This window comes from Cyprinus carpio, chromosome B10, assembly GCF_018340385.1.
Source record: "Cyprinus carpio isolate SPL01 chromosome B10, ASM1834038v1, whole genome shotgun sequence".
NCBI lineage: Eukaryota > Metazoa > Chordata > Actinopteri > Cypriniformes > Cyprinidae > Cyprinus > Cyprinus carpio.
Window position 1 is genome coordinate 20,213,420 of NC_056606.1, and position 27,267 is coordinate 20,240,686.

Below are 27,267 nucleotides of genomic sequence, written 5' to 3' on the forward strand. Positions count from 1 at the left end.
AATACATATTATATTATAAAAATCGAAATGAAATATTACATAAATATTTATAAAGATACGATTTATATTTAATTGCTATATTAAAACCATATAATTAACCCATATAATACACATTATGTTCAAATTATGGAATATATTTCACATGAGAATTTGGTTAAAACCAAGTAGCTCTATTTTAAATATTTAAATTTTCCCTGGAAAATGTTTTTTTTTTTTTTTTTTTTTTTTTTTTTTTTTGAGTGAATTGTGTATTTGTATTGCAGTCTGTATTTGTGTATTTAAGTCCTTTAAATGTAAGAAAAGAATGACAAGCTTTTTTGTTTTTCCAAAACATGTTTATTATTGGCATCATAAAAAGTCAGTTAGATTGTCTGGGACAATTTAAATGAATCTATTCTGGGGGGAGGAGTCAGAGAAAAGGGGGAGGTACGGGGATAAAAAGCGCCATGAGAAGGCTAGTCTTTATGCTACAGGACCACAGCGGGATGAGTTCACTGTTTAGCGGTGGTCAGGTTGAAGCAGCCGCGCTGGTGGAACTGCATGTCCCTCACACGGCGCATGGACTGAATCTGAGGCTGGAAGGCACAAAACTCATTGTAGTGTCTGTAGTCGCCGCACTCAAACAGATACTGGTAGCCTCTGTAGCCGGGGTACTGGTATCCCACCCACTTCGAAAAGAGGAACAGAGTGTGTAAAACATGGGATAGTATTGCTCTTAGCCGTTACCTGAGGTTTTGATTTGGTACTCACGCTCCACCGGGAACCCTCACGCTGCCCACTCTGTCGCAGAAGCCATGCGCCCACAGGGTTGGCACGTCATCCTCCTGGATCTCCATCTTGTTGCCCTGGAAGTCACACAGCTCGTACAGGCAGATCTTGTGCTCCATGGGGTCCTGTAGGCATTTGGACCAATTAGCAACATGCATCTGAATACAATAAGGAGAAGTTGCGATGCTCTCCCGAGTGTCCTACCATGCGGATGGGTCTGAGGGACATGAGACAATCACTGCGGTAGCTGTTTGACCAGGTGTCCCAGCGAGGATACTCGCCCTTCTCCAGGATGAACATCTCGCCACGGAAGTTAGTCTGCTCGAAGGCAACAAAGCTGAAGACATGGACAGCAGGGACAGATGTATACCAGAAAAAAAGAGGGATGACAGCATGAGTACGGAGGGAAAAGGATGGTACCTACTAGACATAGCTCAGGGTTATATTAAGAAAAATGAAAATGAAAAAGTGAACATTTCACATTTTAAAAAATGTTTAACTTTATGTACTAGAGTAACTAATACTAAAACTCAAATAAAAACAAGTAAAAACTATATATATAAAATAATAATAAAAAATGACAAAAACACAAAACCAAAAAAAGTTTAACAAAGGAAGTCAAAATACTGATATAAACTATAAAAGTATCTCAATGCTTTAACTACAGCCTCTATGTTTTTCCCATCCACGTTAGAAAATGTCCATGACTTACGGGCCGCACTCAACAATGATACTGCGGACTCTGTCCATTCCGCGTTCACAAACGTTCATGCACTCATTCTGGACCTCCATCATCCTGCCCTGGAAGTTCTCCTGGTCGAACAGGAAGATCTGCAGGAGACGAAGAAGTAGAGCATGACCAGGTTTCCCACTTACGTTCCTAATTCCACAATTTAGCCTGATTTTGTGGATACTCTTAAAAATAAAATTTCCAAATGGATTTTTCTTCACCGATGCCATAGAAGAACCATTTTGGGTTCCCCAAAGAACCTTCTTAAAACCATTAAAGAACTTTTTCTATTATGCACAATGGAAAGTTTCCATGGATGTTGAATGGAACTATAGAAGCCAATAAAGTTCTTCAGAATTTTGAACCATTTTAGATTAAAGTTATTATTTTTATTATTTTTATTTGTTTTTTAACTATCTAAAGATTATTTTTCTACTACAAAGAACTTTTTGTGCAATGGAGGTTCTATAGATGTTAAGCGTTCTTCATGGAAGTCAAAAAGAACTCATTTTATATATTTCTTTTATTTGTTGAAGTATCATTTGGGTTCCTCAAAAAAGCATTAAAAATCAATAGATTTTAAAGGTTCTTTGTGACCCAAAGATTCCAATAAAGATACTTTACTTTGAAGAGTGTAGGTTTCATGTTAATCATAATGTCTGTAAGTGGTCTGTTTGACAAAATCCGATCTCTGAAACCAGTGGAACACAGATACTTACTTTGTAGTTACCCATGTATCCGGGGTCTCCGGTCTTGGAAGCCTTGCTGGTGGCGGCAGGGGCGGGAGCTCCCTTGTCCTTGGCGTCAGTGCCCTGGTTGGTGGCGGACTTGGCAGTCTGAGACATGATGAAGGGGTTCAAGAACGTCTGTGAGAAAAGAGCAAAGGGTGGGAAAATGTCATGAGGCTTGAAACTGGTGCGTATACTCCAAAACATCCATGTGGGACTAGTGTTGTGGGACAGGGGTTGAATGTAAGGGATAGTACGGTTTGGGCTTCACATTTCAACTGGTTCCAATCCTTGAAAAACCAGTGAATCCAGGGCAATTCCCTACTAGATCTGTGAGATGGTGAAGGGACTCAGCTTTTGCTGTGTCCGTTTTACCTGGGCTCTTACCTGCTTGAGTACAGCTGTGCTGGGTTGGCTGGCTCGTGCTGGCCCCCTCTGACCAGTGCTCTAACTTTTATACTCTGGCAAGGGGAGTACAGAGGCGCTCAGGGTACAATAGAAACACGCCGTCATCAGACTTTGCCTGTGCCAAAGCCGCAGGGTCATCGCATAGCCCAGAAGGCTCTCCCCACAGCGCCCGTAAGCATTTTACTCTCAATGAAAAGCCCTGACAATGCCACTTTCCCTCTTAGCTATATGCTATAGGCTGCATATGGACAGGGGTCAGGGGTCACGTGATCCTACTCCACTCTACTTTGCTCTCTAATGTGCTCTCTGACTTTGCCTGAGTTTCACATGAAATACACGCTGTGATGTTTGCACTCGGATTTCAAATGCATTACAATATATAATATACATTTTGTGTGCAATTATTATTTTCACAAATTAATTTATATTTAGTTTTTTATTTTTTATATATATTTTAATATTTTATTTTTAATACATATATAATTTTTTATATATTTTTTTGGTTTAATGCATTATTATTATTAGTAGTAGTAGTAGTAAATACTAGAGAGCTTGTGATGTTTATATATGAATCTATATTTTAATATATAGTGCATTTTATTATAATTATGATTATTATTACTATTGGAGATTATTACTATTATACATAAGAAATATTTTTATACATATAAAATATTGTGTTCATTATTATTATTATTGCTACAAAATGTTGGCCATATTAAAATCCATATCTGATATCTATTAATGGTTTGATTCCAGTCATGATTTTTAGGCTTCATATTACGTTTTCAGTGGCATCTTTTAGGTCATGTTTGTGTCTTGGTATGTGTGATAGCAGACACAGAATCAGCTTGTTATGCAACAGAAGGATCCCACATGGAGCTGCACAGAGTCTCACAGGTACTCTTTGAACATGCGCTATGAAATATACAACTACAATCTTCTCAAATGAATGCTGCAATAGCCCTGTAACAACTGCAATGTATCTTCTGAGAGCCTCTCCTTACTCTGACTCACTGATTAGCAATAACCTTTGAAAGCACAGTGATAAATAAAGAGCAGTGTACAAACCTTAACATGTTTTAGCTTTATAGAAGCCTTACAGTTTTCATCTAATTGTATATAATAAATGTTTTTTATATTCTGACTTGAATTTTTTTTGTTTGCTTTTTATGTTTGAAATTTGCTATATGAATTGAATGTATTCTTCTTCTTATTATTATTATTATTAAAGTTGTTTCACTGTCAATTTATTTATTTAATTTTAGATTACATTCCTGCAATGTTAATGAAGGTCAGAATTCCATATTTATTGATTAAAACTAAAAATAATCTGGAGTGGTTAAACATTTCTGTCAAGGTTTCTCTTGGGGTTGGATATGGAACTGCAGAGAGTTTGTGAGACTATGAAAATGGCTTAAATAAATATGTATGTATGTACTAAGTAAGTAAATAAATAAATGTCTATTAAATGTAAAATATAGCAATAACATATAAAGGTATGGGGTCAATAAGATGTTTATTTTAAAGAAATTAATGTTTTTATTTAGCATGAACACATTCAATTTATCAAAAGTGGCAGTAAATACATTTATAATTTTACAAAAGATTTCTATTTTCAAATTAATGCTGTTTCCACAAAACATATTAAGCAGCACAGCAGTTTTCAATATTATTACAATAATAAAAGATGTTTCTTGAGAAGCAAATCAGCTTATTAGAATGATTTCTGAAGGATCATGTGACATTGAAGACTGGTGATGATAAATAAATGTTTATTTATTTATTTTTTAAATTGTTTGTTTTTAGCCTTTTTTCACTTTTTGTTTTCACATCTCCAAACTATTAAAAAACCAAGCCCAAGATCAATTATTTTCTTCAACATATTTAAAGGTTATCTAAAAGTTTGATTTACCTAATTATCCTGGGCCACAAAATAGAGATACTTTAAAACTGTATAGTATTGTACAAAAGCTAAATATATTATTGTGTAAATCTGAATACTTTTGAATAATTTAGTATCTTTTATTATGTTATTTACTGTAAGTGTATGACATCTTCACAGCATCACTGCCCTGCTGTCAATCATTATTTTCAACGCATTCACTGAACCAAAACAAGAGCGTCATATATGGGATGTGTCCAAGACCAGCACATCTCCCTCTTCACATGCACCGTCTCAGATCCTCGCCGGCCCTTAACATGTATGTGCTTGTGACTTGCGTGTGTCCAGGTCCGAGGCCTGGATCCAGGCAGGGATAGTGTGGCGTTTGCACTTCTCCAACTGTATAGATTTAACCCCTCCTTTGTCACCTGGACAATGGCAGGCCCCTCCCTCGCTGCTGAGCTGGGGCTTTTACTGGGCCCTTTGCCAGGGGAGGCTTTAAAAGGGTACATGCACATGCCCAGCTTTCACTCTCACATCAGGACGTCCCAAGGGCATCAAAGCGAGGTGAGTTCTTCTCTGCTATGGGCCCGTTGTCTGTCCCCCCACCTCCCTCATATGTCTAAACCACGACAGGCCACGGCTTCTTTTAGAGAGGCCTTCCTGTTTGGTCCGATAACTTGAGAATGAGTCAAAAACAGAGCACATAGTGCTGATGTAAAGTCTCACTTAGTCTAATTCAGATACGCATCCATGCTTGTGCTGTTTCGTGTGTGTGTGAGATGTATGGGATGCTGATTTGTCATCACTATTATCTTTAGTGACTAATTCTATGTTTAATCTGGAACTTTGAACAGTTTGAATCAACTTGCTCTTTGTTTTCAAGCAGACAAGATGACTCACCATTGCACCAAGTTCTCTGGCCATTGGAAGGTATGCTGAAAAAAAAGTGTTAGTTAATTCAGTGTGTTACTTCTCATTTATTTGTAATTGTTTGAGAAATTTACTATCAATATCTGAGTGAAAATTAATATACACCATTTTTAGTATATTATATTTTTTGTTTTAGTCATTTAAAAAAATAAAATAAAATAAGAGACTATTTTACAAGAAAATACTATTTTTGTTCTGCTTCAAAATTCCATGTTTAATTCAATGTTTCCATTTCTTTGCAATTGTGAAATTTACTTGAGATTTATGAGTGAAAATTCATTGTAAATCACAAAATTATAACAAAAATGATTGAAATACATTTTACAAGAAAATTTTAGTATTTATACTTCTAAATATGACATTAATTTAGTGTTTCACTTGCCATTTCTTTGTATTTGTTTGTGAAATTTACTAGCAATTTCTAAGAGAAAATTGACTTTTTTTTTCAAAGTTGTAAATCAAACAATGATTACTGAAGTACATTTTACAAGAAAATAGTATTTCATTTTCTCTCCTCCAAAATTTCACATTAATTTAATATATGACATGTCATTTCTTTGTAATTGTGACGTTTACTAGCAATCTTTGAGAAAAATGTTCCGATTTTTCAAAGATGTAAATCAAACAAATATACATACAAAAAAGACATATCACAAGAAAAAGATATTTCAGTTTTTCTAATTTCGGGTTTAATTCACTGTGTTCTTTGCAATGAAATTTACATGCAATTTCCAATACATGCCAATTTTTTTCAGCGCATATCCGACACTATGCTGTCACTCATCAAGATCTTCAAAATAAGCTGTTGTGCTCCAGGAATGTTGTTATCTGGACGCTTTTGCTATAATTTAATAGTATAAGTCCTCAAATGTATCCGCTGGTGTTGAGTAACTGCTGCTTTTAGACTGCTTCACATCCCATTTGGCCTTTTCCCCAACATGCAAGTCTTTAATAGTTCCCTTGAAATCTTTAAAGGTGCCCAACCTCTGTCTTCCAGATCATCGTGTACGACGAGGAGTGTTTCCAGGGTCGTCACCATGAGTTCACCTCCGAGTGCTGCAACGTGATGGAGTTCGGTTTCGAGACTGTGCGCTCATTGAGAGTGGAGAGCGGAGCGTGAGTGTTTTCTCCAAACTCTTTGTCTGATCGAATTCCTGAGGTTTGTGCCAATCATCTTCACTAGCTGAGACTTCATATCAGAAAAAAACAAGATCTGACCCTTCACTCACATAAAAACATGCTCTATAAGGCCAAAAGCAATGTATACAGCAGGGGTTTTGTTTAACAAGCGTGCTCTTATTCCATGTGGCATTTTATTTATGTAACCTTAATCTGAACAGGCAGGTCACTTAAGAACATGTTCTGATGTACAAGGACAGTCTGATTTGAAAAGTTCATGCGACAAACTGATGCCACAGTGTTGTTTTAGTAAAAGATGATTTTTCGACGGTGTAAATATAACATTATTTTGAGTATGTTCTTTAAGAAAAAACTATTTCAGTTTTTCTACTTCAAAGCTTCAAGTTTAACTCAATGTGTGATTTGTCATTTCTTTGTAATTACTTGAGAAATGTACTAGCAATTTCTGATTGAAAATTGTTTCAAAGTAAATCATACATGATTTTTTAAAAGTACATATATATATATACCATTAAAGTATGTGTGTGTGTATATATATATATATATATATATATATATATATATATATTCAGTTTTCAGTCTTTTTTGTTATTTTTTTGTTTAATATGTCTTTTTAGCCTTAATTTATTTTGTATTTCACTTATAGCTATTTTAGCACTTCAACTTTAATTTAATTTCAGTTAGTTGCCAAGGCATACCTATTTGTGTTTAAGCTGTAATTTTTTTTATCTAATATTTATATTTTATTTTATTTTATTTCAGCTAATTAAAAAAAATAATAATCGTTTCAGTTAACAACACTGAAAAAGCTGTAAATAAAACAATTTTGATAAGATTATTGGAGTAAGTTTCACAAGTCTTTCTACTGTAATAATTTAATATGTGTTACTTTGTAATTATTTCTGAAATTTCTGAAAGTGATATTCAACACCAAGTTCTTTCAGTGTATTTTATATATATAATATTTTGCATTTACTTTCAATTGTTTTCATTTTAATTTTAGCTCAAGTTTAAGTAAGTTTGTTATGTGCTTTTGTCTTTTTTTTATTTTTATTTTTATTTATTTATTTTATTACAGTTTTAGTCATTTCAGTATTTCATCTTATTTTATTTCATTTAGTTGCCAAGGCCAAGTTTTTTCATCTAATATTTATATTTAACTTTAGCTTTATTTTAAATCAAACTAAAAAGATAACTTTAGTAGTCAATAATAACAACACGGTGGCACACAAGTTCAACTGAGGTTTAACCCTTTCAGGTGGGTCGGCTACGAGCACGGAAATTACCAGGGTCACCAGTTTGTGCTGGAGCGTGGTGAGTATCCTCAGTGCGATGCCTTTGGAGGAAGCAATGCTTACCACATCGAGAGAATGACCTCCTTTAGACCCATTTCCTGCGCTGTAAGTTCACAAAGCTTTAAAACCACTTTGACCCAACCTGCCTTATCTGACCTCATTTTGCATTGGAAAAAACATGCTCATTGGCTGACATTATGTTTAATATGATTCCTCCCAGAACCACAGGGAGTGCAGAATGACCATCTATGAGAGGGAGAACTACCTTGGCCGCAAGGGAGAGCTCAGTGACGACTACCCCTCTCTTCAGGCTATGGGATGGTGCAACAATGAAGTGGGCTCTATGCGTGTTCAGTCCGGAGCGTGAGTATCTGTTTGGGTTCTTCTGTGTCATTTTTCCTTTCGCATTTTTCATTCACCGCTGACTGTTCTTCGATCCGCACGCAACAGGTTCGTGTGCTACCAGTTCCCTGGTTACCGTGGATACCAGTACATCATGGAGTGTGACCGCCACTGTGGGGAGTACAAATACTTCAAGGAGTTTGGCTCCCATTGCCAGACCCCTCAGATCCAGTCCATCCGCCGTATCCAGCAGTAACGGACTTCTCCTCGCCCCTCTCCTTGCAAAAACTCTCATGCCCCTTTCTGCCCAATGCTAAATAAACTGTCTTTCTTAAATCTCACTGACCTCCTGTTATAAATCTGTGTCCAAAAAAGAGTGCATTTACTAAAACCTCAGAGCAACACTGAATTTTGGACACTTTCAAACAAACTGAGAAATATTAAATGAGTTTCTTTCTTCTGCTGAACACAAAAGAAGATATTTTAAAGAATGTTGGTAACTAAACAGCCGACGGTACCCATTGACTTCTATTGTTTTTTCATTCATACTATGGAAGTCAATGGCTACCATCAACTGTTTGATTGCCAGCATTCTTAAAAATACATTATTTTGTGTTCAACAGAAGAAAGAAACATATACAAGCTTGTAGGTGAGGAAAGGATGACAATTTTTATTTTTGACTGAACTATCCCAAGGAAATAAAATGCACTTTCACCAATTTTCCGCCAGAGGGAGCAATAAGCCTACAAGCCAAATGATCAAAAAGGCATGCAATATAAATTAATCAGGTTTATTGAGAAACAAAATATCATAATCCTCTTTGGAGAATAAACGAAAACGGTCCATTACATGACTAAACTTGTTCCTAGAAGTGGGTTAAAATATCATTGTTTGTCAGATTAAATCTTATGACCAGGAACAGAAAGGAGAAACCCAAACAACAAAACGCACTATGCTTTTTTGTAGATGCACTGTTGATAAAAGAGGTGGGATGCGCTTACACAACAATTTTTATTTTGATAACATGGCGCAGCCACTAGACTTCGCTACTATGATATAGCCGCGGGTTATGAATATTTAATTACGTACAGTGACGTGCCACAGTACGCCCAGCAGATTTGCTGAAAAATGAGTGGGCGATATCAGACAGCCAATGAAAAATCCTTCTATGCGGAAGGTTCGACTTATGAATATTAATGAGGTAACGTGACTGGGCGCTTCAGGAAGGTTACTAAGCAACGTCAGCAGGATCTATTTAATATGCAAAACTCAGCCTTCGCCGTAGTAGGTTTTAACGTACCTCGTTTTTTACGCTTTTGCATTTACATTTAGTCATTTAGCGGCCGCTTTTATTTCAAGAGAGAGCATGTGTTGCGTAAATCGATTTAGTTAAAGAAATATAACAAAATGGCAATAAAACAAAAGTGCCACTGAATGAAATCAAAAGGAATGCGAGACTACACACCTCAAATACTTTGCGTTACTGGAGTCCGGCTCCGCCTCGTCGATCCAGTTCCATGTTTTGCGGCTCCAGCGCCGGGTTTTGCGTCGACTCGGCCGCTGGGAGGAAGTGCAGCGCTCAGAAAAGCCTGAATTTCACTTCACGACGCGCCGTGGGGCTCAGCTCACTCACACACAAGCACTAAAACACGAAAATAGTCGTGTATTCCCATCTGGATTAACCGCAGGGACTCCTCAAGAAGCACTCTCCCCCGGAGGACCTGAGCGGGATCGGACTGGAGTGTTTTATGTGGACGGATATAGTGTTTTTGTTGAGCGATGTCGGAAGAGATGAAGACTTGGATCTGCGACCCAAACGCGGATGGGAACGAAAAGAGTGATTTCTCTCGGCAGTAACATCGAAAAATCCAAAGTACATTTGAAACCCCTGAACGAAGCGTGTCGGGGTTAAAAGCCACGTCGTTTTTCTTCCTCGAAACTCACAGTTTCGTCCATATAAGCTCGAGTTTGAGACGCACAGCCATGCATATGAAGTTCCGCAAGATCTAGCGCAGAGATTTCAGGGAGAACTCTTTATTTTTGTGTGTTTTTTTTTTTCACAGCTTAATAACAGCTGTGTTTTTATGTTTATTCATGTGTTGCAGTCTCATCTGACCACGTTTTGTGGCACCATCGCGACTTTGTTTTTTTTTTGTTGTTTTTTTTTTTTTTTTTTTTTTTAGAAAAAGGAAACTCGGATTGCTTTCGTTCACATTTGCTTATTTCCTTTTCTAGCGCCCCCCTCTCGTCTGTAGGTTACAGTGGAGCAATATCTCAGGCGGTTTTTTTTTTTGCTTAGAGCACACCTCTCATTACATAAATAAATTGACAAGCAAGCAAATCCAGTTTAAGAGGGAAACTGCATTGCATTGCACGAGGCAATGTACTTGCCACACATCGAAACGCATCTAGTTTAGTTTTGTCCCTTTAATCGGCTTCTGAATTCAAGACAACCAGCTTGGATCAGCAAGAGGAGTGACAGGCAGATCTCAAACATCGAACCACAAAAATGGGGATTTGTTTGTGATCTTACCAGGATATTTACACAAATGCATATGCTGTTTAGATCTTGAACGCTTTTTTTGGATATTCAGAAAACAATCCAGCAGCTCGTGTCGCATCGATAGCCATTATTTATGTTTCTCCAACCACTGGGCTTCAGATTTCCTCCATCTTTCCGCCTTTTAAGAAGAGGAGGATTCATATTACCCTTATTATATGTGGTCTGTTTGCGTGCTGTCGACTGGTTAATGTGATTGAACGGGAATATCGGCGTCCATTTTCATGCATTGGTGATTTGTCAGTTTTGCAGCGAGCTGGCTTGCTTTATTTTAATAGCCACCTTAAGGAGATCGTCTTATCCGCTCGTGTTCTATATCTTTGTGGGTTTTAACGGGATCGCATCGACGTTTTGAATTGAGCATCATTTATTTGTGACACTGACTGGCCAGCTTGCATGTATTTGTAGTTAACAAGCCCGTTGTTTCCATTCATCTGCACAGACGGTGGCTTAAATGAACTTGCATGTATTTTTTTGACGGTCGTTACACCCGCAGGTGGGTCGTTCGCGTTAAACTCACCCAAAGGGGGTGGGTGCTGGATGGGGGGTTCGATTAATCGATATTATCGTTATCCCCATCTAGAATTATCATTGTTTTGGACATTTCCGGACTTGGAGGTGATGCCATGCACGCATATTTCTTCTCTCTGAAACGAGAAGTAATTTCTGCAACTCCGGTGGACTTGAGGGTGACGTTGCTTTATAGATAAGCAACCTATAGATTTTCAATTCCGGGTGGATTTTTTTTTCTTTCTTCTGCTTTTTTCGTCTATTTTCAGCCACGATGGTTGATTTCTGAGAGACTTCTGAGAGAAAAAAACGATAATAAAAGAACTGAGGCTGGGGTAGATGTTCGCGCCTCTCTCGCGCATCATCATCATCACAGCTCCCGCGCTCGTCTCGTGCTAAGTCCGCCCACCGTCCCCTCACAGCCGGTTCTGGTGCCGTTAGCGACTCGGTTCGACCCAGAGGGCTCGAAGATGGCGGACCTCGAAGCGGTTCTCGCCGATGTCAGCTACCTGATGGCGATGGAGAAGAGCAAATCGACTCCAGCGGCCCGCGCGAGCAAGAAAATCATCCTTCCTGAACCCAGGTAAGCGGAACGAGTCTGTCAGACAGATAATTCATACTCATTACGACTAATATTTTGTTGTGAAGCGGTGGGTTGACATGTCAACATATTAAGGTATTAATTTCCACTGCATTTTGACTGAATATTCATGTAATTTGGTGTTAAATAAGCGATTTTAAGTGTTCACCATCCTTAGCAATGGCCTCTCATGTAACGTAACGTTACACACAGGGTTTACTTTTTAACGTTACTGCTTTCATTCGCTTACAGAAAACACAATGCTATTTTTAGACTAGCTTGTTGTGTATATAGCTTAGTATTATACCATGTTATTTAAATACTTAAAAGTAACATGTAAATACGATGTTATGAATTTGATAATTAGGCCTGTTATACAGTACTGACTAGTAGTACTATGATACCGTGGCGACACTACAGTACTTTTTTGTAAGCGTTGGCTAAATAAATACTAATTATTGTGTTATTAGAGCTAATGTCACACTTTTTGTGCTGTGTTTAGTGTTTTTGAGGTTGTTCAGCAGTTACTGAGGCCTGCTGGGAACATTCCCCCGTGTGAATCAATGGCTCTTATCACCTGTAGATTTGCACAGGGTTGAGGGTGATATTCACTGTAAAAAGGGTCGAAATTCTGACATTGCCTTCACATTTGGGCTTGCGTACTCAATAAGGCATACAAATGCCCTTTGTTGGGGTTTTGTGTGACTTTTTTTGAATGCTTAGACCTTGGAAGTGTTGAAGCAGACAGTATCTATTGTATTGTATTGCAGTATAAATGTAATATGTTGAATGTGTTTCAGTTTCAGTTATGTGGTTTTGTTTGTCTTGATTAATCATTTTTAATTTAGAGTTTTTCACTTCTGCTTTCAAATGGTATAATCTTTATATAAAAATGTTATATTTATGTCGGATTGAATTAGTTCACTTCATATTAGCTAGACATTCAACAATTCTTGTTCCACTGAAAGCAAGGAATCTGATGTTGTTTCATAGTAAACCTATACTAAACATAATTAGATAGGCCTAAAATATTGTTAATTATGATCTTTGTTAGTTTATTGTACCTGTCCTCTTGGATATCATGTGAGGAGTCCCTTGTGTGTATTGTCCGAAAACCGTAAAAGTGATAAACTGACTATGCCGTCAGATTTTATGTAGTTATTTGGCCATTTACTACCCCATCGGGTGACTGAACATTGTAAATGTTATTTAGACCTGCTATTGGTCACAAACCAAGGCCCAAGAAATAGGAAATGGTATTTCATATTTCACAGTTTGCTCATCTCATTGGATCACTGTGGTGATACGGTTGTCAGTTTACAATGTAAAGCCTGTGGTTCAACACAAAGCTTTTATTGTACAGTTTACACAAGCATGTGTCTCAGTATAGCCTGTGCATTCGTGGAATTGCAGTAGTTGGAATGTTTATAAAGTTTATATAACACTTTAAGGTGATTAGTGATCTCTCGGTGTAGCTGCAAGTTTTGTTGTCAGGTAAACAGATAAGACTGGTTAAAAGTGCACAGGTAGCAATGCATCCCATTCTTGGAAATATGGGCAATTAAGGCCATGTTAAGACTTTTCCTCAGCGTGTTATGGTAGTGTTTCTCAATGTTTAATTACCTAGAATGTAGTGAGGGTGTAACTCAAAACTAGGACAGTATTGTAATTTTACTACTGTAAAGTATCACTTATGAAAATTAACTTGGCATTTAGCTACATTTATTTTGATTAATTTTTACAGGGCAAAAAGGTCCATTGTGTATTGTCAGTAGTGTAGAGAGCTCACACAGAAGTCACTTTCAAATCAAACAGGTCATTTTCTATCGGTCATTACATAAATTTTTTTGTGAACAGTTTGAATCCTTTGTGAAATCTGTGTGGGGAAATCTTTTGCTTTCAAGCAAGCAATACAACTATTATTACATTAAAATTATTTGTCTGTATCTTTGCAATTGTAATATGTTTCTGTCTTAGGCATAATAATAATATAAACTTGATGTTGTTGTATTCTAGGGATGTTCATTTTGGTTATTTCTCCTAACCGACACTCGTGAACCCTTTATTAACCGTTAACCGACAAGATTATTTTCAATTAGAATGGATTAGTGTCTGTGACCCTTTAAAAATACTAACATTTGCTTCCCAGCAAGTACTTTTACATGCACAAAAAGTAGCAAACAACAGAACATGATGATTCACATGGTCATTAGAGCTGTGCAAAAAATCGAATTCGATTGTCATGCACATCTCATCAGTAAAGCCGATTCTTTGATTAGTAGTAAATCTCCAGCATCTGCTTTCAAACGGAGCAGCATTTACTACACAGAGCCGTAGTTCACTGACAAGCAACGCAATATCGCATTCATAATCGCAGGCGATTCTTCACCAATAATGAACGCGATATTGCTCAGCTTGTCAGTGAACAATGGCTCTGTGTAGTAAATGCTGCTGCTCTAATCAGCTCATTAGAAGTGAGCACCGTGCATGAACTGTTCCGATTGACATGGTCCTTAAACAGTGCTCAAATGTGTTGAAGTTTACCTCACTTTGGAACATTCATTCATGGATTTGCGCTGCGCAACGTCTTCACACACGGAAGTGTGACATCATATACCTCTGTAAATAAATACAATTTAAATTCACGTCTCACACACTTCAATGCACTTTGAATGGAACATATACGGTACGTTTGCTTTAAACTAGAATCATGGCGGGACATCCTGTGATGTCCACTTCACAGGGCACTTACGTTTGAATAGAAAAAATGTCTGAAGCGATAAGAGAAACATACAAAATGTGCAGGGCAGGGGGGCACGAGGCCTGGAATTGAGAACCGCTGCTCTACACTGCTCAGAACTCGCGTTTGAATCATCAGTGGCAAATCCTTTATGTAAACGTACTTTCAGTCTGTGAGTCAGAAGTGCCGGCATTGTAGTCTTCTCTCCCAGGATCAGGAAACAGTCCTCCATAAAATGCGTTTCTCACATCTAAATATTTGGGTTGAACTGTTCTGGAACAATGTTGTAAATACAACTTAACCATTTTCTTAAATTAACGATTTCTAGTTGTGTTTTCTTTTGGAAGGCCAAACAAAGTATTTTCACTTTCACAACGAACATCTGGGCAGCGTTATGCAAATGACATAGACATGTGGGGGCGTGTTTAAATGAGGCATTTTAGGATGGCGTGGACAAGTCTTAACTTATAAAGAATATCTCTTTGGGTTTGAGACTTTAGGCTTTGCAACTTTACAGATCTTATCTATTCACGAACAGCTTGTAACATTCAAAGAGAAAGGAAAACTTGAAATCCCATTATATGACCCCTTTAAAAAGTCTACCAGCTCCAAGTCAATGCAAAGACTCTGTTCGGTATGATCCCTGAAAATGGGATGGAGCACCTAACTGATGCGCTTAACTTGAAAATGTACCATGCTCCATAGCTTACAAACTTTTGTGGGAAACGCTGGTATAGATGGAATAATTTTGTTTAACTAGTTGCTTTAATTGCTTGTTAAATGTAAAGTTGCATGAATTAACCTCAGTGTTCATGGCTTTTTTTTTTTTTTAAGCATGCTAATAGAAATTGAAATTGTGCCACCTTGAGCTTTAAAGACGATTTTGTTGACGTGATGGTTCTGAAACCTTGAAACGAGAATATCTTTAGTGCGTTTTAAGCGCTCAGCTTTATTGCTGACCTGCTGATTATTTATAGAGCTTGTCCTAAGTGATTGTCACCTATGTAAAAGCATTCAGTCAGGCTTTTTGAAGAATCTTCTTTGAGTCAGCCAGCATCAGGACACAGGCAGAGTAAACTCGCGGCAAAGATTCATTTATGATTAATCATCTTCCTTTCTACGCCAAGGCTAATATAAACGTCTCACCCTGGGTCCGAGATGGTGCATGTGCCGGTGGGCTATTTAGCCTCCCCGGATGATGCTGTAATGCGCGGTTCGAATCTGAAACCATAACAAGGGTTGGCTTTTCCGTTCGGCAAAGTGGTAAACCATACATCCGCTGCTCATTGTGATTAGTCTGCTTTAGTGGCTCTTTAGTGAGGGATTACTGTAGTCCGCAGCAGGGCGGCATTACCACAGATCGAGTGAAAGCATTAGCCGTTGACATCAGTGTCCCCATCATTAGCATTATTACAGGATCCGTAAGCTTTGTGCCACTCCCAGCTGCACCTTTGTACTAAGACTGTTGTTTAACGTCAAACTCTTCTTGTGACACTCAAGCACTTGTTTGTTGTTGTTGTTGTTCAGTAAGCGTTTTTAAACCTCTGTGGTGTAAGAGAACCGTATCAATATCCCATATTGACAGCAGAAATTATCCAGTGTACATAAGAAAGCATAAGCTAATGGTACAACAAAGGCGTTTGTTAATAAATAGAAGGTACTTTGTCCTTTGCCAGCAGAGAAAGTAGCGGCGGAGCGAGATAGCGTGGCTCTGCTACATTCTCCTCGGGCCAGTCGTGAGCCCGCTGGCAGAGAGGTGAGATTTTGACAGCATGACTGGAAGTGTTTGAGGAGCTGGTGGGATTGTTTGACAGCGAGACGAGTGGAAGAGACTGGAGATTGTTTCAGTCACGTAGACTTTGGACCGTGGGATGGAACTGATGCGATTGCAGACAGACAGATAAAGAGATGAATGTGTCTGAATCCGGAGAGAGACAGGCAGCGAGGGGTCGCGCTTGTTGTGGTTGAATGCAATATCTCCTGCACGGGTATAATACTGCGTTTAAATTGTATCCATTAGTCGGTGGTTTTGAACTAGCTACCACTTTTGAGATGCTAAAGGCCAGTTAATGTGTCATAATAATGTAGGCCAGGCTATAAAATGTGAATGCGGTGCGTGAGTAAAACATGTAGTCATTAATAAATGAAAAGTTTATGTCTTAAAAGAGCTCATCGCAGGCTTGAGCTTTCAGCCACTTAAGTGATCCAAATATCAGATTTAGCTTTTTACAGTAATGTGTTAAGTCATTTACTAGGGCAGGGCGCTAAAATATTATTTTAAAGCTTATATTGATTTGATATATCCCTATTTATGTGTTTGCTCTGAAATTACTTGGACGGGTGTTTTTAGAATGTTTAATGCTAGAATTAGATGAAATATTTAATGATTTAACCAATATAACAAAAACATGGTAATCAATAGCAGTATTTGCTTTTGCATTATATAGTTCTAAAGTTTTGGGGTCAGTAAGATTTTTTGTGTTTTTAAAGTCTCTTATCCTCACCAAGGCTGCATTTATTTGATTTAAAATGCGGGAAAAAAGGAATATTGTGAAATTACTTTAATTCAAAATAACTCTTTTCTACTTGAAGATATTTTACAATGTTATTTATTCCTGTGGCGCAAAGCTGAATTTTCAGCATCATTGCTCCTGTCTTCAATGTCACATGATGCTTCAGAAATCATTCTAATATGCTGATTTACTGATCAACAGACATTTCTTAGTATTATTAATGTTGAAACCTTTGTGCTGCTTAATATTTTTGTGGAAATCATGAAACGTATTTCAGAATTTTTTGATGAATCCTGAAACAGCATGTATTTGAAATAAAAATCTATTGTGACATTTTAAATGTCTTTGCTGTCACTCTTGATCAATTTGCATGTTTAGCAATATGCATCCTCTCTGAATAAAAGTGTCAATTTCTTAAGAAAAAATATCCCCAAACTTTTGAACTTATTAAAATGGTATAGTGACATTTTTATAATGATTCAAATGTATAGTTGAATAAGAGCCATGAATTGATTCATTGAAATGGACAGTTTGTCTTTTCTGTGCAATTTTTGCACACTGTCACACTGATATAACTTAATGGCTAAATATAAATTGCATTGCATCTTCATAATATTTACAGTATTGCTTAATTTTATATCGCCAACTAAATTACCATAAATATATAATGAGTTTTCGTCATCACACAGCCCTATTTATATTAGCAGTCCTGATATAAGCCCTGTCCGTTTACCGTAATGTGTCAGGTCACTCACTACAGGGGTGTCCGTTTCTGGTCCAGGACTGCAGGAGCATGTTTCGGGACAATCCTATCTCCCCTGACATGCACTCTGACTCTGTGGGGCTGTGGTTGGGTGATAATGAGCCCTTGGAGGTGGTGCTAATGGATTCAGTCTCCCAAACTTGCTGCTCATTAACACCCTCTCCCAGGGCAGCACGGCAGTGCCCTCCGTTGGGAAGCGACGGGCGGAGAATTGAGCAGGTGGTTGTGGAGAGAGCTAAACTAAGGCCGGGATTGAGGTGGAAGGGCAGCGCAGGAGGCTGGCTGACAAATCCTCTTGCCTTTCTCTCAAGGCCAGATGGGTCTTAGCTGATGTGGGGTTTGGATGGCATTTGTTTTGCATGTTTTGAACTAAAGTATTTTTTTCCCATTTTCCTGCAGTATTCGGAGTGTCATGCAGAAGTACCTGGAAGAAAGGGATGAATTGACCTTTGACAAAATCTTCAACCAGAAGATTGGTAAGTTTTCCCAATCTTTCATGTCGCTTTGAGCCAGGTTTGCCTTGTAAAAAGGTCAGAAGTTCTTTGTCATCATTTCAGATTTGTAAAAAGGCCATTATTGAGGATGCAAACAGAGTAATTCTTCGAATACGCTTCTAAAAAAACACCACAGACCCTTGAGGAGGACATTTTAATCACCATGAAGTTAAATAAGGATCTTGTTCTTCCTTTTTTTTCTTATCTGCCGAGTCAAAGACAGCTCTTTGTTCTTTGTAACCACTGGCCGTTATGTCTGCTTTTCTCTATTAGTCACCTGAACAGTTAAACTCTTTGTCAGACAGTGTGTTGTACAAATGCTCATGTGTTGTGGTGTGATAAATGCATATGCCCAAATAACCTCAGGTACCTAAGTGAAAGCATGCTTTTTTTCCACTTGGTGCTTTTGGAAAAAAAGGCATTTGCTGAAATGTGTGAAGTGTGAGCTGTGAAGGCACCATGGGAACACGGCAGCCAGCCCCAGATTTTGATTAACTTTCATTTTTACTTACTTCTGTGTCTGAAGTCCCAAGTGAGGATCTGCTCCAGTGGTTTCTCTCTTTCTTCTTAGTTTTTTTATTTTATTTTGAACACGTACACAATAACACACTGATAGCACCTCGTTAGGGTAGCTGAGATTCTTATCACCCGTTTTAACAAACAAAATGGATAGATTTGTTAGAACAGGGTTTCCCCACCTGGGGTTTGAGCGTTGAAGGAAAAACTAGTAATTAATTAAAGGAATATTTCACCCAAAAATAAAAATTTGCTGAAAAAATTACTTACCCTCAGGCCGTCCAATGTAGAAAAGTTTGTTTTTTCATCAGAACAGATTTGGAGAAATTTAGCATTACATCACTTGCTCAAGTTTGTTTTTTCTTCAGTGAATGTTTGGAGTAATTATGAGAGTCCAAACAGCTAAAAAAAAACATTGCAATAATCCACAAGTAATCCACATGACTCCAGTCCATCAGTTAACATCTTGTGAAGTAAAAAGCTGTGTGTTTGTTAGTAACAAAACTGTCATTAATGGTTCAGATTATTGTGGTGATTTTATCAGCTGTTTGGACTCTCGTTCTGATGGCACTAGGGCTGTCAAAAATGAATTTTGAATATTCGTCAAAAAAAAAAAAAAAAATCACATTCAAATGCAAAAACGTTGAATTCGAATTTTAGGTCTGCGTCAGCCGTCAGGCAGCCGTATCAGTGGCGCACTAAATCCGACGACGATGTAAGTGTCATTGCATTTTAATGCTTTTGTTAGCCTATCCAGTTAAACCCACTAGATGCAGCGCTGCTACGTTGTTCATTCAATATATTGCGGAAAACTAGAGCATCAGTGTGCAGATGATGTTGTTTACGTCAAAACTGAAACCAAGCCGTTCACACAGAACGCATATTTATCACATTTTCTAGAGAGACAGCGTTGCACTCACGTCTCGCTCAAGAGAGCGGCATGTTTAGAAAGCCATGTAAAATTAATGTAAGTTCAACTTTTAAAAAACAACATGTCTCAAGACTTTATGGCGGTTTTTCTGCATCCCACTGTATCTGATGTTTGTAAATGAAGAAAGTAGCCTACTTCTGTGATTGGTTTTTGGTCCTTTGTATTTGTTTCTCTTTCTAATTGTTTAAGCAACTTTATTAATTATATATTGTTTATAAACATTATTTTAAACATTATGCACTTCTTTCAAAGATAGTCGTGTTATTTTATTACACTTTGAAGAAACGTGCATAATATTTTGCTCAATGTGCCCTCTTGTGACCTCAGGAGAGAAGCTAAAAGCTTTTTTTCCCCCAACTGAAATTATGCCTTTTAAATTTGAATTCGAATTTTGATGATATTTACTGCAGAGGGTCCATTGCTGAGCAAGTGATGTAATGCTAAATTTCTCCAAATCTATTTGGTTGAAGAAATAAACTCATCTTAAATGGCCTGAGAGTCAATAAATGTTAAATGTTGGGTATATTACTCATTCAAATCAGGGGTGCCCAACCCTACTCCTGGCGATCAACTGTCCTGCAAAGTTTAGTTCTAACCCTAATCAAACACACCTGCCTTTAATTTGAGTGATCCTGAAGGCCTTTAATTAACTGCTTCAGGTGTGTTTGATTAGGATTGGAGCTGAACTTTACAGGACAATCGATCGCAAGGAGCAGGGTTGGGCACCACTGCTTTAAATCAGAAAAATGTAAAATAAATGTTGTATTTGTTTATCTGCATGTCATGTGACCATTAATAGACCATAAATTCATCCCTGTTTGGATCCTAAGGAATGAATGGTGCTAAGCTAAATGCTAGCATAGTGGCGCTGTGCATTACAGTGATTGAGTGCCCGCACTGAGACGGGAGAGGTACGTATCAACTCGTCTAAGTTGAGGGAAGAACATAGTGGAATATGGAAAAACGGTGGCGTTTTCCTTTAATGGTTTGTCTTCTAAAGTTCTTAGAGTAGTTGTAGGCCATTGTGCACTGAACTACCTAAATCACCTGTTTAAAGACATTATAATACAGGTCTATTATTGTTCCCATATAAGTATGCCTGGTGTTGGATCAGATGGAAAAAGTGAAGGAAAAGGAGTCGACAAGTGTCTTACTTGCATGTGAACTTCTTCAGTACTGTTTGAAAAGCATTCCAGGATGCACCTCTTGTAGTTAAGAATCTATTCTGAAATGCAGAAAATAGTAGCAAGTGGTCATATTTATGTGTTCTTATTTATGTTTTCATAGGCTGCATGGTTTAGACTGTCAGTGTTGTTACAAAAGTGTAACTGTAGTATAAAATGAGTCACTGTTACAAAATGTTATGCACATATAAACAAATGGCCTATTTGAGTGGGAAACCTGTTCGTGATCTTAACAGGGAAGCTAAGCCACTATGCATGTGACATGTTGATGAGTCTAAACAACACATTAATTAAGTGAAAGAAGGATTTTCACTAATGCAAATATCTGAAGCTTGCAAATATTTCAGGTCCTCTCTAAAGAGAGATGTGAAGCAGGAAACCAAAGTTCACTGCTGTGGTGCCGCTAGTTCACATACTGAATTTGAATGACAAATGTCTCTGTTTTGCATCTGACCAGTGAAGGAGATAATGATGGTTGCATAATCAAATGCTTCCCTTCTGTCTTTGTCTTTTAACCCTAGTTGCTGTAGCATTTCATGTTTATTCGATGAAGCAAAATGATGTTGCATGATGTAACGATATACATTACTGCTGGCCTTTTCTTTTAGGTTGCGATAGCTGCAATCTATTGATCTATTTTTGTTGTTTTTGATGACGTGCATATGATCATGATGTGCTAAAAAAAAAAAGCTAAAGTTGCATGGTTTCTCATACGTTTAGTTTCTTTTTAGTAGGCCGCCTTGATTTATTGCTTGAATATGAATATGAAACTCCTTCATGCTTCCCACTATGAAGACCCTACACTCGCTGTGATCATATGAGACCTAATAGGGATCAACAAGTAGCTTTTACCATTAAAATTGCATGAGAAATTAATAGAAACAAATCTAGCTTAGCAGGAGGAGATGTAGAGAGCAACACAAGGATGAAAAGCTCAGGCTCAGTGGTGTCTGTCGGCCCAGAATGACAGAGGAAAATGCCATCCTCCTCCATTGATATAATTAGGTTTGACAGTCACAGCCATGAAGACGTTTGCATGGAAAAACTGAGCATTGGATGTCCGATTTTATTGGCGGAAGAACTCTATTTACTGGAACATCTGAAATGGTCTAGATAATGCTGTCTATACATGTTATAATATGAGAAGCTTTCGTAAATATTGAAATATGGAGCAAGAGGATTGTTTTTCCAAGTCAGTGATATTTTTTTCTTCTTAGCAATCCACACGGTTAAAAGTATCATGTGCCGAAGTTTAATACCCAAGTTAACATTGATCATGTTAAATGAATTTTTCCCAGCATTGTAAGCTTTGAAATGGTTAACAGCCATGTGACCAATAACTGTCTGGCGCAGTGGGAGAAAAAGCTTCATGTTCCTCCTTTGATTGTGCCAGACATGCGTAGCATTTCACAGCTACCATTGCTCTCTCTCTAACCTCACTGGTTAAACTAAAGCCAGTTTGCCCAAACTCTTCCATGACCTACACAGTCATGATCTTGCATGCTCTGCAGATCGATAAGCTTGTTGCATTGTTGCCTTTTATTAAATCTTCGTCCTGTCTGGGAAGTCACGACTGACTGTAATAAATAATGCAGGGCAGCTCAGGGCGAAGATGAATAGCCCTGTTTAGCTGAACGACATTGGAGAACTGGTGCCTGCATGCCTGTTTGCATGTATCTGCGCAGAAAGAGACAGTTTGACAGCAAGTTTTGAGCTGATAATGATGTCTCTCCATCCCCCCTCTTCATGACACATAATTTATTGGTCTGCGATGTTGGTCTATGATACAGAGGCTGCACTGCAGTGCAATTCGCTCTTGTTTGCACTCCCTTTCTTCTCCTTTTGCTCTTTTTCTTGTTAGCATGCTTCACTTTGTGGCAGGTGACATCAATTTCATTTTATTGCAGCCAGCGGAATTTTTGGAACAAGGTCTTGAACCCTGCACAGAAACTAAATGTTATGTTGCTGCAGTGCTACTGCTCAAACATTAACAAGGAGACCAGAGATGTAGATGTTCAAGGAGTAGTTCACTGAAAAGTGAACTTTCTTCATTCTCTTCATCATTTACTCCTCATATTATTCAAAAAAGCCATTTGTGACTCTAGACCACAAAACCGGTCATAAGGGTCAATTTTGACCGGTTTTGTGGTCTAGTCATGGCCTGGGGAAGTCGTGGCCTAATGGTCAGAGAGTCGGACTCATAACCCAAAGGTTGCGGGTTCGAGTCTCGTACCGGCAGGGATTGTCGGTGGGGGGAGTGAATGTACATCGCTCTCTCCCACCTTCAGTACCACGACTGAGGTGCCCTTGAGTAAGGCACCGAACCGCCAACTGCTCCCGGGTGCCGCAGCAAAAATGGCTGCCACTGCTCCGGGTGTGTGTTCACAGTGTGTGTGTTCACTGCTGTGTGTGTGCACTTTGGATGGGATAAATGTAGAGCACTAAATCCAAGTATGGGTCACCATACTTGGCCACATGTCACGTCACTTTTGTCAAATTGAGATTTCTACATCATATGGCTTATAAACGTCATATGGCCGAGATACAGCTATTTGAAAATCTGGAATCTGAGGATGCAAAGAATCTAAATATTGAGAAAATGGCCTTTAAAGTTGTCTAATTGAAGTTCTTAGCAATGCATATTACTAATCAAAAATGAAGTTTTGATATATTTATGGTAGGAAATGTACAAAGTCATGAATATATATATTTTTTTATCTTTTCATTTGTCCCGTTAGGCGAAATACCACCAATAGCCACGACTGTTCTGCTGTGATTCAGTGTATTTATGAAACGCAACCAAATGACCAGTCTCTTCATTTCATGGCCCAAACATCACTTATCATGCAGGCCCCACCTCCCTCTTTTTCGTCTTTATGGTTTCACGATGACAGACTAGAGCTGTCAAAGGACACAGCACACACCGTCCCTGAGCACATGCATCATAAAACCATCCTCATATCTCCACCATCTTTTTTCGTTGGTTGGCTGCAGTTTATTCTGCTGTATGCGTCTCATTGCTTTGATGCCCGAGTGAGGCGTTCACAGCTCCTATGGATCTCCCGATCTGTTGTTATGATGTTATTCCTCTATCTGCCCTCCTCCTGCTTTCTTCATTTGTGTTCTCCCTGTCCACCCCTCCTCCCTCATTCACATCTCCCTTTCTCTCTCTCTCGTTCCATCTGTCAGAGTTCTGGAATGGATGTTTGAGAGTTTTGTGTTGCCTAGCAACTGCTGTTGCCATGGGAACGCCGAAGATATCCCATGTATGCTTGACGACCGGGAAAATGAAAATAAAGGATGAATTAAAGAAGGAAATAGATGATTTCCATTCAAACAAAGCAAAAAAAAAAAAAAAAAGTCCCTAAAAGATTATTCACTCATATGTTTGGATAATTACACCCATCCTCTTCCTGGCCGGAGGCTGCGAGCTCTGATTGGTCGGATTGATCAATGACCGTTAACGGTTTAGGTTTCATTTTCAGTGTATTTAGATGCATGGTTGACCTTTGTGTATAATGAGAGTGAAACATATCGATGTGTGTCCTTTGTGAGTGAGTCAGACCGTCTGTGCCCAGATGTGTTTGTGTGTGAGTGAGTTCATGCAAACGTGCGCATGTGTGCACTAGCATTGCAATAATTGACAGTTGTTTGATCCACCAGCCTCTGTTAATTGCTCTGGGATTTGGAGAATTAATTGGCCAGTCAATGTCATTATTTCCACCCCACTCGCCCTCTCTCTGTCCCTACACCAGGGATGGTCAAATCACGTAGCTTGAGGGACACTTTTAGAAAATGCAGAGTGACTGGGGTCAGTGAATAAAATGACCTGGTAATATTAGTTTTGAAGTGTGCAGTGTCTGTTATCGGCTTCATTTTTACATTCTCATTCAGTCAAAACATAATGTACTTGATGTGAATTCAAGGTCTTCTTTGACCTTGTATATGTGTTGCTCACGTGCAGTGACAGTCCAAAAATAAAGGCTGGATTGTGGAGGCAGGCCGGTCTTTGAGTATAGACCAAAGCCAGGTTTTAAATTTGAAGGCTGCTTGTCTCTTCCCATTGCTGCGTGGACCGCTGGGAGAGGCTCTGGAGATTTGGTATTTCCAAACCTGCCTGTTTTCTTTCTGCCAAATTCTATGGCAACATCGCATAAATTTCAAGTTAGTGAAAGCTATCTATTTTAGATGTGGAGTGAAATCAGAAAAATCTTTGTTACAAAGAAACTCTATGAAAATTTTTTTATCCCGGTTTCCACAAAAATATTAAGAAGCAAGATTGTTTTCAGCATTGATAATATTAAAATGTTTCTTGAACAGTAAATCAAAATATTAGAATGATTTCTGAAGGATCATGTGACACTGAAGACTGGAGTAATGATGCAGAAAGTTCAGCTTTACATCAAAGGAATAAAATACATTTTAAATTATAGGTTATTCCTGTAGAGAAGAGTTCTGTTTTACTGTATTTTTAATTAAGTAAATTCAGCTTTGATGAGACGTGACTTGACTGAATGGTAGCATACTAATACCTTTATCATGAAGTACATGAATTAACATTGAACAATAGTTACATTAATGCAGATTTATAAATGCTGTTAAAAATCCTTGTTTATTCTTAGTTTGTGATACTTAAGGCATTAACTAATTTTAATGAATTAAACCCTAAACCTTACCGTTCTTTTAATACCAAAATGCACCCAAATCTAGTTAAAAATTGACTATTCAACATTTGAGATATAGTGTTAAAGTATAATGACATACACTTGATTCATTTTTTTTATATTCAGAAAAAAAAAAAAAAAAATCAGTGTATTTATCTGCGGGGTACTCAAGCAGTCTGGATGACCAAAATGAACATCCCTACTGTGTTTTGGGTTGATTCATATCCAAACAGCTCCAGTTGGGCCTGGTCCACATAAGCATCGAGAACGGCTCTATTATATGCTGTGACTGCAGGCGTTCTCTCACAGAGTCATTGTCTCTTGGCCGGTCACCATGCTGTGTAGTTCTCTAATCATTTCGGGCTGTTTTTCTCTTTTGTCTCTCTGCCGCAGTCTCTCGTCCTCTGTCCAGTTTTGGCAGAGGGCCCTTGTGGGTTTTTACAAACTGTGGTCTGGTGTACACTTATTTTCCCAGGCAGACACAGGCTGTATCTGTGCATGCATCTTTGCCCTGTAATTGCTGTTTATTTTAGCCGTGTGACATGGCTCTTTGGCTCTCTTCTTACTACCAGTTTTACCAATCAGATCCGGCAGGTTTGATCCTGTGATACTGAACATCCTGTTGACTCTCTGAGAGTTTGAATGACAGGTTTAAGAGCCACACACTTGTCAATATGCAGCCAGAGATGTTTGCTGCTTTTCAAATTAAGCTTGTGACCTTCCTTGTGTGCATGGCAGTTTGCCAATCCTGCCTGTTTGACGTTGTGAGATGACAGTTTGAAGAACGAGCCACAGCTTCCAAAAGAGCAATCTTCTGCTCCAAGTTGCTCCACCATGGGATTCTCCCGCGGTGCGGTAGATGTTTTGGCATCCAGATGAAGAAGTAATGCATTCAGAATGCCAAGTCTTGGACCAGGGAAAATGAACCTTAAGTTGATATTGCTTCATTCAAATAAGCAGTAGCAACAGCGGCAGCTAGTTGTGATGTGGGCCTTTGGATGAAAGGTTTGTGTTAAATGACAGATGGCAAATAACCTGTTTGGAGACTGTCACGTTAGGCAGAAAGGAAAGTTGCATCATCTTGCACTTTGATGCAATGACATCAGGGAAGCCACATCCGCCACCTTGGTTATTATTACTTTTAGCAGGAAGAAAGCAAAGTTTGTTTTCTGTGTCTTTACAGCTTGGAAGTGATCGGAGTTTAATGAGTGGCTGCCATTTCGCTTTTTTTGCGCTAGCATTTTTATTAGATTAGAGAGTGACACGCTTGCTATGCACATTCACTATTTAGATTTTTTTTTTTTTTTAAAGCTGAAGTGTATTTGTCAAATGATAATAGTTGTCTTTGCATACTAAAGGCATAGTTTACTCAAAATGTATAATTCTCATCATTTACTCACCCTCATGTAATTCCAAACCTGCATTGCTTTCCATTTTTGTAGAACACAAAAGATATTTGGAAAAATGTATCAGGGTTTTTTTTTTGTGTGTGTGTAGTTTTTTTTAATATATACAGTGAAAGTCAGTGGGGTCCAATTTTGGACCCAAATGATTTTCACTGTATGGACAAAAAAGTAACATC

At 38.2% G+C, this 27,267-nt stretch overlaps 3 protein-coding genes across 5 annotated transcripts in view; 2 read left to right on the forward strand and 1 right to left on the reverse strand.

Annotated features, from left to right (window-relative positions):
* Positions 1 to 313: 313 nt before the first annotated feature.
* Positions 314 to 2,667, reverse strand: LOC109098179 (beta-crystallin B1-like). The gene is made up of 6 exons (XM_042733116.1): positions 2,614 to 2,667; positions 2,218 to 2,364; positions 1,481 to 1,599; positions 973 to 1,105; positions 751 to 893; positions 314 to 668 (listed from the first exon to the last, which is right to left on the reverse strand). The coding sequence occupies exons 2-6, from the start codon at positions 2,341 to 2,343 to the stop codon at positions 548 to 550; spliced, it is 642 nt and encodes a 213-aa protein (XP_042589050.1). The 5' UTR covers positions 2,344 to 2,364; positions 2,614 to 2,667; the 3' UTR covers positions 314 to 547.
* A 2,261-nt stretch (positions 2,668 to 4,928) lies between these two features.
* LOC109098205 (beta-crystallin A4-like) lies at positions 4,929 to 8,570 on the forward strand. Of its 3 annotated transcripts, none has more exons than XM_042733117.1 (6): positions 4,929 to 5,086; positions 5,406 to 5,452; positions 6,450 to 6,568; positions 7,851 to 7,992; positions 8,108 to 8,250; positions 8,338 to 8,570. In XM_042733117.1, the coding sequence occupies exons 2-6, from the start codon at positions 5,414 to 5,416 to the stop codon at positions 8,483 to 8,485; spliced, it is 591 nt and encodes a 196-aa protein (XP_042589051.1). In that variant the 5' UTR covers positions 4,929 to 5,086; positions 5,406 to 5,413; the 3' UTR covers positions 8,486 to 8,570. The 3 variants fall into 3 exon arrangements, with proteins under 3 accessions (XP_042589051.1, XP_018967355.1, XP_042589052.1); XM_019111810.2 differs by having other exon boundaries at positions 4,936 to 5,086; positions 5,409 to 5,452; XM_042733118.1 differs by having other exon boundaries at positions 5,060 to 5,086; positions 5,377 to 5,452.
* Positions 8,571 to 9,585: 1,015 nt separating this feature from the next.
* Positions 9,586 to 27,267, forward strand: part of grk3 (G protein-coupled receptor kinase 3) — a 51,822-nt gene continuing 34,140 nt past the window's right edge. Inside the window, exons 1-2 of the mRNA XM_042733119.1 lie at positions 9,586 to 11,883; positions 18,296 to 18,372. Of these exons, the coding sequence (XP_042589053.1) occupies positions 11,771 to 11,883; positions 18,296 to 18,372 (190 nt within the window). The 5' untranslated portion in view covers positions 9,586 to 11,770. The remainder of the gene's footprint in view (positions 11,884 to 18,295; positions 18,373 to 27,267) is intronic.

Coding starts and splice junctions, on each gene's coding strand:
- LOC109098179 (XM_042733116.1), bottom strand. CDS start 2,343: ATGTCTCAGACTGCCAAGTCCGCCACCAACCAGGGCACTGACGCCAAG. Junction 1,600..2,217: donor GATACATGGGTAACTACAAA/GTAAGTATCTGT, acceptor CGTCTCCTGCAG/ATCTTCCTGTTCGACCAGGA. Junction 894..972: donor CCCTCAGACCCATCCGCATG/GTAGGACACTCG, acceptor AAATGCCTACAG/GACCCCATGGAGCACAAGAT.
- LOC109098205 (XM_042733117.1), top strand. CDS start 5,414: ATGACTCACCATTGCACCAAGTTCTCTGGCCATTGGAAG. Junction 5,453..6,449: donor AGTTCTCTGGCCATTGGAAG/GTATGCTGAAAA, acceptor TCTGTCTTCCAG/ATCATCGTGTACGACGAGGA. Junction 8,251..8,337: donor ATGCGTGTTCAGTCCGGAGC/GTGAGTATCTGT, acceptor CGCACGCAACAG/GTTCGTGTGCTACCAGTTCC.